Source organism: Hemitrygon akajei, chromosome 31 (genome assembly GCF_048418815.1).
Source record: "Hemitrygon akajei chromosome 31, sHemAka1.3, whole genome shotgun sequence".
Lineage (NCBI taxonomy): Eukaryota > Metazoa > Chordata > Chondrichthyes > Myliobatiformes > Dasyatidae > Hemitrygon > Hemitrygon akajei.
In genome coordinates, this window is record NC_133154.1 from 36,968,972 (window position 1) to 36,983,063 (window position 14,092).

Genomic DNA, 14,092 nt, shown 5'->3' on the forward strand with positions numbered 1-14,092 from the left:
AGGTGTTTACAGGAACGATCTCAGGAATGAAAGATTTAATACGTGAGGAGCATTTGATGGATCTGGGCATTTAGGGTTCTGGATTTTAGAAGAATGAGGAGGGATCCCATTGAATCTTGCCAAGTATTGAAAGGCCTAGGTAGAGTAGATGTGGAGAGAATGCTTCCTAAAGTGAGAGGGTCTAGGACCAGAGGACACAGCCTCAGCAGAGAGGGATTTCCTTTTAGACAGAGATGAGGAGGAATTTCTTTAGCCAGAGCCAACATGCAATTCATTGCCACAAATGGTTTTGGAGGCCAAGTCATTGGGTATACTTGAAGTGCAGATTGACAGATTCTTGATTAATAAGGGTATCAAAGATTACAGGGAGAAGGCAGGAGCACGGGTTGTGAGGGATAATAAATCAGCCATGATCAAATGGTGGAGCAGGCCTGAAAGGATGAATGGCCTAATTCTGCTCCAACGTATTTTGTTCTCATAAATGGGTCACCCAATTAAGGCAGAGAAGTCCTTAGATCAGAGAGTGACCTGTGGAGATGGAGACATTGAATATATTCAGGGTCAACACAGACTTTCATTGGACTATAGGGAGGAGAGGGTTATGGAGAACAGATAGAAAATGGCACTGAGGCCAATAATCCAATTGGCTGAGCTGCTATTGAATGGCAGGGGTAGGCTGGAGAGGCTAAACGACCAATGAGGCAGATGCACACACACACACACACACACACACACACGCACGCACGCACACGCACGCGCACGCACGCACGCACGCACGCTCTTGCATGGGTAGATTCATTTAGTGGAGGAGCTGATCTCACCATCGAGCTCGTTGAGTGGGATCTGCCCAAAGATCTGGAGGTAGGGTCTGTAGAAGACCCTGCGGAAGATCCAGCTGATCCGGGTCTCTGTGTGGTGCAGCAGCCCCTGGGTGGTCACTCCGTAGGCCATGAGCCAGACGCCCAGGAAAAACAGGAAGAAGAAGACATCCTTGATCTAGAAGGGATATGGTGGATTGTTATGAGTACTGGGAAGTGTCCCAGCTTTCCCAACCCCTCACTGTTCCAACAAACATTCTGCTGGAGCAACGCAGCGCAACGGACATACACCTGCTGGAAATCACAGATGCTGCTCAACCCAAACACGAGGAAATCTGCAGATGCTGCTCAACCCAAACACGGGGAAATCTGCAGATGCTGCTCAACCCAAACACGAGATAATCTGCAGATGCTGCTCAACCCAAACACGGGGAAATCTGCAGATGCTGCTCAACCCAAACACGGGGAAATCTGCAGATGCTGCTCAACCCAAACACGGGGAAATCTGCAGATGCTGCTCAACCCAAACACGGGGAAATCTGCAGATGCTGCTCAACCCAAACACGAGATAATCAGCAGATGCTGCTCAACCCAAACACGGGGAAATCTGCAGATGCTGCTCAACCCAAACACGGGGAAATCTGCAGATGCTGCTCAACCCACACACGAGGAAATCTGCAGATGCTGCTCAACCCAAACACGGGGAAATCTGCAGATGCTGCTCAACCCAAACACGGGGAAATCTGCAGATGCTGCTCAACCCAAACACGGGGAAATCTGCAGATGCTGCTCAACCCAAACACGGGGAAATCTGCAGATGCTGCTCAACCCAAACACGGGGAAATCTGCAGATGCTGCTCAACCCAAACACGAGATAATCTGCAGATGCTGCTCAACCCAAACACGGGGAAATCTGCAGATGCTGCTCAACCCAAACACGGGGAAATCTGCAGATGCTGCTCAACCCAAACACGGGGAAATCTGCAGATGCTGCTCAACCCAAACACGAGGAAATCTGCAGATGCTGCTCAACCCAAACACGGGGAAATCTGCAGATGCTGGAAATTCAAACACGGGGAAATCTGCAGATGCTGCTCAACCCAAACACGAGGAAATCTGCAGATGCTGCTCAACCCAAACACGGGGAAATCTGCAGATGCTGCTCAACCCAAACACGAGGAAATCTGCAGATGCTGCTCAACCCAAACACGAGATAATCTGCAGATGCTGCTCAACCCAAACACGGGGAAATCTGCAGATGCTGCTCAACCCAAGCACGGGGAAATCTGCAGATGCTGCTCAACCCAAACACGGGGAAATCTGCAGATGCTGCTCAACCCAAACACGAGGAAATCTGCAGATGCTGCTCAACCCAAACACGGGGAAATCTGCAGATGCTGCTCAACCCAAACACGGGGAAATCTGCAGATGCTGCTGAACCCAAACACGAGGAAATCTGCAGATGCTGCTGAACCCAAACACGAGGAAATCTGCAGATGCTGCTCAACCCAAACACGGGGAAATCTGCAGATGCTGCTCAACCCAAACACGGGGAAATCTGCAGATGCTGCTCAACCCAAACACGGGGAAATCTGCAGATGCTGCTCAACCCAAACACGGGGAAATCTGCAGATGCTGCTCAACCCAAACACGGGGAAATCTGCAGATGCTGCTCAACCCAAACACGAGGAAATCTGCAGATGCTGCTGAACCCAAACACGAGGAAATCTGCAGATGCTGCTGAACCCAAACACGAGGAAATCTGCAGATGCTGCTCAACCCAAACACGAGGAAATCTGCAGATGCTGCTCAACCCAAACACGGGGAAATCTGCAGATGCTGCTCAACCCAAACACGAGGAAATCTGCAGATGCTGCTGAACCCAAACACGAGGAAATCTGCAGATGCTGCTGAACCCAAACACGAGGAAATCTGCAGATGCTGCTCAACCCAAACACGAGGAAATCTGCAGATGCTGCTCAACCCAAACACGGGGAAATCTGCAGATGCTGCTGAACCCAAACACGAGGAAATCTGCAGATGCTGCTGAACCCAAACACGAGGAAATCTGCAGATGCTGCTGAACCCAAACACGATGAAATCTGCAGATGCTGCTCAACCCAAACACGAGGAAATCTGCAGATGCTGCTCAACCCAAACACGGGGAAATCTGCAGATGCTGCTGAACCCAAACACGAGGAAATCTGCAGATGCTGCTCAACCCAAACACGGGGAAATCTGCAGATGCTGCTCAACCCAAACACGAGGAAATCTGCAGATGCTGCTCAACCCAAACACGGGGAAATCTGCAGATGCTGGAAATTCAAACACGGGGAAATCTGCAGATGCTGCTCAACCCAAACACGAGGAAATCTGCAGATGCTGCTCAACCCAAACACGGGGAAATCTGCAGATGCTGCTCAACCCAAACACGAGGAAATCTGCAGATGCTGCTCAACCCAAACACGAGATAATCTGCAGATGCTGCTCAACCCAAACACGGGGAAATCTGCAGATGCTGCTCAACCCAAACACGGGGAAATCTGCAGATGCTGCTCAACCCAAACACGGGGAAATCTGCAGATGCTGCTCAACCCAAACACGGGGAAATCTGCAGATGCTGCTCAACCCAAACACGAGGAAATCTGCAGATGCTGCTCAACCCAAACACGAGGAAATCTGCAGATGCTGCTCAACCCAAACACGAGGAAATCTGCAGATGCTGCTCAACCCAAACACGGGGAAATCTGCAGATGCTGCTCAACCCAAACACGAGGAAATCTGCAGATGCTGCTCAACCCAAACACGGGGAAATCTGCAGATGCTGCTCAACCCAAACACGGGGAAATCTGCAGATGCTGCTCAACCCAAACACGGGGAAATCTGCAGATGCTGCTCAACCCAAACAACAGGAAATCTGCAGATACTGCTCAACCCAAACACGAGGAAATCTGCAGATACTGCTCAACCCAAACACGGGGAAATCTGCAGATGCTGCTCAACCCAAACACGGGGAAATGTGCAGATGCTGCTCAACCCAAACACGAGGAAATCTGCAGATGCTGCTCAACCCAAACACGAGGAAATCTGCAGATGCTGCTCAACCGAAACACGAGGAAATCTGCAGATGCTGCTCAACCCAAACACGAGGAAATCTGCAGATGCTGCTCAACCCAAACACGGGGAAATCTGCAGATGCTGCTCAACCCAAACACGGGGAAATCTGCAGATGCTGCTCAACCCAAACACGGGGAAATCTGCAGATGCTGCTCAACCCAAACACGGGGAAATCTGCAGATGCTGCTCAACCCAAACACGGGGAAATCTGCAGATGCTGCTCAACCCAAACACGGGGAAATCTGCAGATGCTGCTGAACCCAAACACGGGGAAATCTGCAGATGCTGCTGAACCCAAACACGGGGAAATCTGCAGATGCTGCTGAACCCAAACACGAGGAAATCTGCAGATGCTGCTCAACCCAAACACGAGGAAATCTGCAGATGCTGCTCAACCCAAACACGGGGAAATCTGCAGATGCTGCTCAACCCAAACACGAGGAAATCTGCAGATGCTGCTGAACCCAAACACGAGGAAATCTGCAGATGCTGCTCAACCCAAACACGGGGAAATCTGCAGATGCTGCTCAACCCAAACACGAGGAAATCTGCAGATGCTGCTGAACCCAAACACGAGGAAATCTGCAGATGCTGCTGAACCCAAACACGAGGAAATCTGCAGATGCTGCTCAACCCAAACACGAGGAAATCTGCAGATGCTGCTCAACCCAAACACGGGGAAATCTGCAGATGCTGCTGAACCCAAACACGAGGAAATCTGCAGATGCTGCTCAACCCAAACACGGGGAAATCTGCAGATGCTGCTCAACCCAAACACGAGGAAATCTGCAGATGCTGCTCAACCCAAACACGGGGAAATCTGCAGATGCTGGAAATTCAAACACGGGGAAATCTGCAGATGCTGCTCAACCCAAACACGAGGAAATCTGCAGATGCTGCTCAACCCAAACACGGGGAAATCTGCAGATGCTGCTCAACCCAAACACGAGGAAATCTGCAGATGCTGCTCAACCCAAACACGAGATAATCTGCAGATGCTGCTCAACCCAAACACGGGGAAATCTGCAGATGCTGCTCAACCCAAGCACGGGGAAATCTGCAGATGCTGCTCAACCCAAACACGGGGAAATCTGCAGATGCTGCTCAACCCAAACACGAGGAAATCTGCAGATGCTGCTCAACCCAAACACGAGGAAATCTGCAGATGCTGCTCAACCCAAACACGAGGAAATCTGCAGATGCTGCTCAACCCAAACACGGGGAAATCTGCAGATGCTGCTCAACCCAAACACGGGGAAATCTGCAGATGCTGCTGAACCCAAACACGGGGAAATCTGCAGATGCTGCTCAACCCAAACACGAGGAAATCTGCAGATGCTGCTGAACCCAAACACGAGGAAATCTGCAGATGCTGCTGAACCCAAACACGAGGAAATCTGCAGATGCTGCTCAACCCAAACACGAGGAAATCTGCAGATGCTGCTCAACCCAAACACGGGGAAATCTGCAGATGCTGCTCAACCCAAACACGAGGAAATCTGCAGATGCTGCTGAACCCAAACACGAGGAAATCTGCAGATGCTGCTGAACCCAAACACGAGGAAATCTGCAGATGCTGCTCAACCCAAACACGAGGAAATCTGCAGATGCTGCTCAACCCAAACACGGGGAAATCTGCAGATGCTGCTCAACCCAAACACGAGGAAATCTGCAGATGCTGCTCAACCCAAACACGGGGAAATCTGCAGATGCTGGAAATTCAAACACGGGGAAATCTGCAGATGCTGCTCAACCCAAACACGAGGAAATCTGCAGATGCTGCTCAACCCAAACACGAGGAAATCTGCAGATGCTGCTCAACCCAAACACGGGGAAATCTGCAGATGCTGCTCAACCCAAACACGAGGAAATCTGCAGATGCTGCTCAACCCAAACACGAGATAATCTGCAGATGCTGCTCAACCCAAACACGGGGAAATCTGCAGATGCTGCTCAACCCAAGCACGGGGAAATCTGCAGATGCTGCTCAACCCAAACACGGGGAAATCTGCAGATGCTGCTCAACCCAAACACGAGGAAATCTGCAGATGCTGCTCAACCCAAACACGAGGAAATCTGCAGATGCTGCTCAACCCAAACACGGGGAAATCTGCAGATGCTGCTCAACCCAAACACGGGGAAATCTGCAGATGCTGCTCAACCCAAACACGAGGAAATCTGCAGATGCTGCTCAACCCAAACACGGGGAAATCTGCAGATGCTGCTGAACCCAAACACGAGGAAATCTGCAGATGCTGCTCAACCCAAACACGGGGAAATCTGCAGATGCTGCTCAACCCAAACACGAGGAAATCTGCAGATGCTGCTCAACCCAAACACGGGGAAATCTGCAGATGCTGGAAATTCAAACACGGGGAAATCTGCAGATGCTGCTCAACCCAAACACGAGGAAATCTGCAGATGCTGGAAATTCAAACAACAACACACACAAAATGCTGGTGGAACACAGCAGGCCAGGAAGCATCTATGGGAAGAAGGGTCCTGACGAAGGCTCTCAGCCTGAAACGTCGACAGAACTTCTCCCTATAGATGCTGCCTGTCCTGCTGTGTTCCTCCAGCATCTTGTGTGTGTTGTTGCTGCTTAACCCTCTGAGTTTATCCAGATTCCCAACAGTCTTCTCTATCGTCGAAACTCCACAATATTAGACACAGGTGTTGTCTCACACATTTCTAGATTCTTAATTTTCTTACAACAATGGAAGAGACGCTTTAACCCTTGGCGTCCATGCTGGATTTCAGAGCAGTCCTACTAGGCCCATTCCCTCTTCACTCTCCCGTAACTGTCCTCGCTTCCTTGTTTTCCCACCTTCCACTTGCACTAATGGGTTGTTTACAGCGGTCACTGAACCTTTTCATGGATGTGGGAAGATGCTGGAGCACCCTGGGGAAGTCACATGGCAACAGTGGGAACGTGGGAACACCACACCGTACCTGGGTCGGGGAACTGAGAGGCAGCAGTGCTGACTACCGTGCTGCCAAACCCTGTAATCTGTGGTGTATTTAATATTTCAGTAATATCATATCTGAGTAATATTGTAAATATACAGTTTGATTAAACATTGTTTACTTAATCAATTTGTATGGGTTATATGTAAGAAGTATGTGAATGACACATGTCATTATGCCACCACATCATATGTGAGTGCCTCACTAAAGTTAAACAAGAGTAGACCTGTATCCCCCAGCTGCTGTGTTTTCTTTCATTTAGTTTCAGAAATACAAAACAGAACAGTAATACTCTTGAGTACCCCCTGTGCAACACTAATATATCCCATCCTCTCTCTGTGTAATGGGGATACGTCTCCTCCTACATCATGGTAACATGGATACACACACTCTCCTCCCTTTGAGATGCAAAGGGACTGGGAAGTCTTGTGCAGGATTCCCTAAAGGTTCATTTGCAGATTGAGTCTGTGGTGAGGAATGCCAATAAGATGTAAACATTCATTTCAAGAGGACTAGAATATAAAAGCAAGGATGTAATGTTGAGACTTTACAAAGCGCTAGCGATGCCTCACTTAGAGTATTGTGAGCAGTCTTGGGCCCCTCATCGCAGAAATGATGGGCTGACACTGGAGAGGGTTCAAAGGAGGTTCATGAATATAATTTCCAGGATTGAACGGTTTGTCATATGAAGAACATTCAATGGCCCTGGGCCGGTATTCACTGGAATTCAGAAGAATGAGGGGTGACCTCATTGAAACCTATCGAATGGTGAAAGGCCTTGGTAGAGTGGATGTGGAGAGGAATATTTCTTATTGTGGGAGAATCTAAGACCAGAGGACACAGCCTCAGTATAGAGGGGTGTCCTTTTAGAATGGAGATGAAGAGGAATTTCTTTAGCCAGAGAGTGGTGAATCTGTGGAATTTGTTGCCACAGGCAGCTGTGGAGGCCAAGTCTTTGTGTATATTTAACGTAGAGGTTGCTAGATTCTTGATTGGCCAGGGAATGAAGGGATATGGAGAGAAAACAGGAGATTGGGGCTGAGACTGAAAATGGATCAGCCACAATGGAATGGTGGAGCAGGCTCGATGGGCCAAATGGCCTAATTCTGCACCTATATCTTATGATCTTATAACACTGATATTGTATGCACCTTTCTCCCCCACCCCCCGAGAAACACTGATATTCCTCTTCCCCCATCTTCTCCCTGATCCTCTTGCCCACTCAGGTCTTCCCACAACTCTTGCACTCACCATTTTCCCCACAATGATGATTTTCGGTCCCAGCTGTTTGTGAACAGCGAAGATATGGACCAGGCGGAAACAGAAGACCATGAAGTCCAGGCAGAGGACCACCCGGCCTGTTTCGTACCAGCCCCTGAACATCCTGCGACAGGAAAAGGCAAAATTCAGAGACAGCCCCTCACTGGCAATGCCAGAACGTTCAAAGGTCTGACATGCTGACCCTATGAGCCGGTTTCAGCCTGACAGCAGTAGACAGAGAAGAAAGGGTGGGGAGGGAAGACAGAGATGCACGGGAGGGAGAAGGTTGTGGAGAAATGGGGGGAGAGGACTGGGGAGAGATGAGGGAGAGAGGTTGGATTGCAAAGGGAGAAAGAGAGTGGGCAGAGAGAGTTGAGAGAATGAGAGTCAAGAGGGCGAGGGGGGAGAGAGAGGTTGGGATGGAGAGTGAGTAAGAGGATGAAGGAAAGAGAGGATGGAGGATGGAAAAGGAGAGTGGCGTTTGTAGAGAGGGTGGGGACAAGAGTGGGAGATTAGGCAGGCAGGTGGGTGGGATGCAGATGGGGCAGGAGGGTCGAGATAAAAAGGACACGTAGAGGGAGAGGCGGGTGAGAGAGAAGGGGAGTGAAGGGACATTGGAGGTCAATAACCAACAACGTGATAACTCACCTTGCGGAGACCCCAAGGATGAAGAGGCCAATGGCTAGCACATCACAAATGTTCCACATGTCCTGGAAGTAGAGCTTCACCTTCTTCTGCACCGGGACGTCCATGCTGACAAAGAACGTCTAGGCGGAGAGTACAGGCTTCAGGTCCAGAATATTACCCCAAAATACCGCAGGCGGCCAGCCCCTGAACCGGGCAGGGGTTTAAAACAGCTCACCCCAAAACACCGCAGGCGGCCAGCCCCTGAACCGGGCAGGGGTTTAAAACAGCTCACCCCAAAACACCGCAGGCGGCCAGCCCCTGAACCGGGCAGGGGTTTAAAACAGCTCACCCCAAAACACCGCAGGCGGCCAGCCCCTGAACCGGGCAGGGGTTTAAAACAGCTCACCCCAAAACACCGCAGACGGCCAGCCCCTGAACCGGGCAGGGGTTTAAAACAGCTCACCCCAAAATACCGCAGGCGGCCAGCCCCTGAACCGGGCAGGGGTTTAAAACAGCTCACCCCAAAACACCGCAGGCGGCCAGCCCCTGAACCGGGCAGGGGTTTAAAACAGCTCACCCCAAAACACCGCAGGCGGCCAGCCCCTGAACCGGGCAGGGGTTTAAAACAGCTCACCCCAAAACACCGCAGACGACCAGCTCCTGAACGGGGCAGGGGTTTAAAACAGCTCACCCCAAAACACCGCAGACGACCAGCTCCTGAACCGGGCAGGGGTTTAAAACAGCTCACCCCAAAACACCGCAGGCGGCCAGCCCCTGGCAGGGGTTTAACTGGTGGGTTTGGAATCACATACAGGCAGACAGAGTAGCTCGCTCTCTCTGACCTTTATTTACTTGTTGCTGTGTTAAAACAATCACCTGATTACACTTCAAATAAATCCTGACAAAGGGTTTCAGCCTGAAACATTGACTGTTTATTCATTTCCATATAGAATACCTGACCTGCTGAGTTCTTCCAGTATCTTAAGATCATAAGACATAGCAGCAGAATTAGGCCATTCGACCCACTGAGTCTTCTCCACCATTCCATCATGGCTGATCTATTTCTCTCTCAACCCCATTCTCCTGCCCTGTAACCTTTCACGCTCTGACTAACCAAAAATCTATTAACCTCCGCCTTAAATACACCCAATTACTTGGCCTCCAGAGACACCTGAGGCAATGAATTCCACAGATTCACCACCCTCTGGCTAAAGAAATTTCTCATCTCCGTTCTAAAGTGACATCCCTTTATCCCGAGGGGGTCCCAGACCCCCCCTACCATAAGAAACATCCTCTCCACATCCACTCTGTCTAGGCTTTTCAACACATTTTGTGTGTGTTGCTCTGGATTTCCAGCATCTCCAGAAACTTGTTCTTAAAGTTTTAGAAAATAGCCTTATTTGTCACATGTACATCGAAATATGCAGTGAAATATGTTGTTTGCTTAGACAACAAACACTGTCTGAATATGTGACATAACAACTTACTTACTAACCTTAAATGGACATCTTTGGAATGTGTGAGGACACTTATGAAGTGGGCCATTCTGAAACAGTGAAAGACACTATCTAGATGTAGGTCCTGCTGAACTGGAATTTTTGTCTTTAGTGATGGTGACACTGTCAAACATTCAATGCCGCTTCAGCAGCCCTGCTACGATTACAAGACTAAGTCAATATACAAAATAATGAGGTGGTATTCCTGGGCTGATGGACCGTCCAGAAATCTAATGTCAGAGGAGAAGAAAGTGTTTCTGCATCGTTGAGTGTGGGTCTTCGCCAGCCCTGTTCCTCAACACCTCGCCAAAGTGTCTCGACGTACAGCATAATGGAAGCTCTCTCTGAGTGCTGGATAGGGTACATTTGGGGAGGATGCCTTCTCCAGCTGAGGGATCAACGTCTTAGACTAGAAGACGGAGATGAGGAGAAATTTCTTCACTCAGAGATCGAGGAAGCTGAAATTCTCTGCTCTGAAGAAATGTGCTGATTTAGCCACTGACTTCAGAGGCCAGTAGGATTCCGGATGTACAGGGAATGAAAGGATATGGGAATAATGAGGTTGAGTTTATTAGGAGTTGTTACGTCACTGATTAGTTTTACACAGTTTTACAAGAATAATAAACAAATCCGTACAAGTGTACAATGGAGAGCATTCTCAGCCTGGAGTGGAGGCTCCAACACACAACAGCCCACTCCACTAGCAAGGACACCTTCAACTGGCATTGCCTCAAGAGGGAGGCGACCCTCACCCTCTGTGACATACCCTCTCCTCAGTACTGCTTCAGAGAGGAGGTACAGGAGCCTGAACCCACACTCAGCTATTCAGAAACAGTTTCTTCCCCTCTGACATCAGATTTCTGAATGGCCCATGAACCTGTGAACTCTAGCTCATTGTTCCTATATTTTCCATTATTTATTTTGTCTCGTATCTATGGCAATTCTATGTTTTTGCACTATACTGTTGCTACAAAACAAATTTTGTGTCATACAAGGTGATAATAAACCTGATTCTGCATTTGATTTTGACCAGTCATGATCTAGACAAGTAGCTCAATGTCTCTACTCCTGTCCTGGTCCTCAGTTGTCTTTGTGGCCGATCCACTACCGTGAATATTGTTTTCTTATTTTATCCCACCACCTGTGAGTCTTTCTCATGTCCATAACTGTATTAGCTTTAAATGCACCTACGTGGGGTAGTCTGGAACTCACTGTAAAAGGTTTCCAAAAGGAAGCTGGCGAGGAATAATTTGCAGAGCTCAGGGGAAAAGATGTGCTTGCATTGGGGAGGGTCACGAGAGTGATTATGTAAATGAAAGAGTTAACATACTGTGGCAAGCAGTTGGTCCATAATAACAGATGAGTAAGCTCGTTAAACTCAATCACAGTTTTATTGTTATAAAATAGACCGGGCACCGTGACCCAGAGAAAAGAACCACTCAGTCTCATACAGACAGGGGAGGAGACCCACAAATACTCCCCAAGCCAAACTGCAACAATGGGTGAACTGGAACTTCCCACCATAATCCTACAGAAGCATTTTAACACAAGAACAGACCATGTTCTCCCCCAGAGCTTCACAATATGAAGAGCGTTTGATGGCTCTGGGCCTGTGCTTGCTAGAGTTTATAAAAATGGGGGAAGGGGGGAATCTTATCAAAACCCATCGAATGTTGAAAGGTCTAGATAGAGTGGACTTGGGAAGGACGCATCCAGTAGTTTAGAACCAGAAGACAGAGCCCCAGTATACAAGGACATCCCTTTAGAACAGGAGGAATTTCTGTAGCCAGAGTGATGAATCTGTGGAACTTGTTTCCACAGGTGGCTGAGCAGACCAAGACACTGGGCACATTTAAAGCAGAGGTTTTTGATTAGTAAGGATGCCAAAGGTTAAGGGGAGAAGGCAGGACAATGAGCCATGATAGAACAGCAGAGCAGACTCGATGGGCCGAATTGCCTAATCCTGCTCCTATGTCCGATGGTCTTATGGAAGAGCGGAGGAATAAGACTGGTGATTCTTTCATGGGGAGCTATCATGCGGAAGATTGAGATTCATTTATTTCTCACGGATACATCGACACATACAGGGCATGCAGGGGACAAGCCACAAGTGTCGCCACAGATTCCAGTGCCCACAATACTCGACATCGGGCAGGTGTAGGATAGTTAAAAAGAAAATGGCGGCAGGAACAAAAAGCACAATACCGAACTCAACAAGGTGTTTTGGTACAAGAAGGTCTTTGTGTTCTTGCACATGAAATACCAAGTTGGCGTGGCGACACAAGCAATCAGAAAAGCAAATAGGTTCTATTGCTGAATCGTATTTGTAGTGGCTAGATTCTAATGCCAAGGGCCTGCAGTACACGGATAGGAAAATCTTGCTACGAGTGTGACATTCCAACTGGGCATTGTGTACAGTTTTGGTGATGGGCTAATGAGCCTCTTTCTGCACCGGAAGCACCAAATCACACTAAAATTGTAGCGTCTGGTTGCTGCTGAGGATTCTGACTGAAGTGGATTTAACAAAAGCCAGTCCAGTTCCCATTGAGTATGGAGGCAGAATGCAAACTGAATTCCTCACTCAGAGGATCCGCCGGCTGGTTTGCTGGTGGAGAAGTTGTGAGTCACCCCACCCCCCTTAAAATCAGAATGCTCCTAAAATATTGAGTGTGTGTCCTTACACATCTGGAGAAGAGGGATGTTTATGTGAGAATGCTGTTCTTGGACTACAGTTCAGCATTCAACACCATAAGTCCATCCAGGCTCGACAAGAAGCTCAGAGACCTCGGCCTTGACCCTGCCTGTGCAGCTGGATCCTGGACTTCCTGTCAGATCGCCGGCAGGTGGGAAGTGTGAGGTCCCACACCTCCAACCCTCTGACTCTCAACACAGGTGCCCCTCAGGGCTGTGTACTAAGTCCCTTCCTTTACTCCCTGTATACCCATGACTGTGTCGCCACCCACAGCTCTAATCTGCTAATTAAATTTGCCAACAATATTACATTGATTGGCCTTATCTCATACACTAACAAGGTGGCCTACAGGAAAGAAGTCATCTCTCTGACACAGTGGTGTCAAGAAAACAACCTCTCCCTCAATGTTGCAAAAACAAAGGAGCTGGTTGTGGATTACAGGAGGAATGGAGACGGCTAACTCCTATTGACATCAATGGATCTGGGGTTGAGAGGGCAAACAGCTTCAAGTTCCTCGGCATCCACATCACCGAGGACCTCATGTGGTCTGAACACACCAGCTGTGTGGTGAAACTGGCACAACAGCGCCTCTTTCACCTCAGACTGTTGAAGAAGTTTGATATGGGGCCCCTAATCCTAAGAACTTTCTACAGGGGCACTATTGAGAGCATCCTGACTGGCTGCATCACTGCCTGGTGTGGGAACTGTACCTCCCTTAATCGCAGGACTCGCAGAGAGTGGTGCGGACAGCCCTGAGCATCTGTAGCTGTGAACTTCCCATGATTCTGGACATTTATAAAGACAAGTATGAAAAAAGGGCCAAAGGATCATTGGGACCCGAGTCACCCCAACCACAAACTGTTCCAGCTGTGGCCACCCAGGAAATGGTACCACAGCATAAAAGCCAGGACCAACAGGCTCCGGGACAGCTTCTTCCACCGGGTCATCAGACTGATTAACTCATGCTGATTTGAATGTATTTCTGTGTTACATTGACTGTTCTATTTATTATAAATTATTATAAATTACTATGATTGTACATTGTACATTTAGACGGAGACGTAATGTAAAGATTTTTACTCCTCATGTATGTGAAGTTTGTAAGAAATATAGTC

At 48.7% G+C, this 14,092-nt stretch overlaps 1 protein-coding gene across 1 annotated transcript in view; it reads right to left on the minus strand.

The window, feature by feature from the left end:
• Positions 1-14,092, minus strand: part of LOC140719218 (transient receptor potential cation channel subfamily M member 4-like) — a 124,341-nt gene that overhangs the window by 25,181 nt on the left and 85,068 nt on the right. The window contains exons 18-20 of the mRNA XM_073033660.1: positions 8,811-8,929; positions 8,154-8,286; positions 822-996 (exon numbers count right to left, since the gene is read on the minus strand). Coding sequence (XP_072889761.1) covers positions 822-996; positions 8,154-8,286; positions 8,811-8,929 — 427 coding nt within the window. The remainder of the gene's footprint in view (positions 1-821; positions 997-8,153; positions 8,287-8,810; positions 8,930-14,092) is intronic.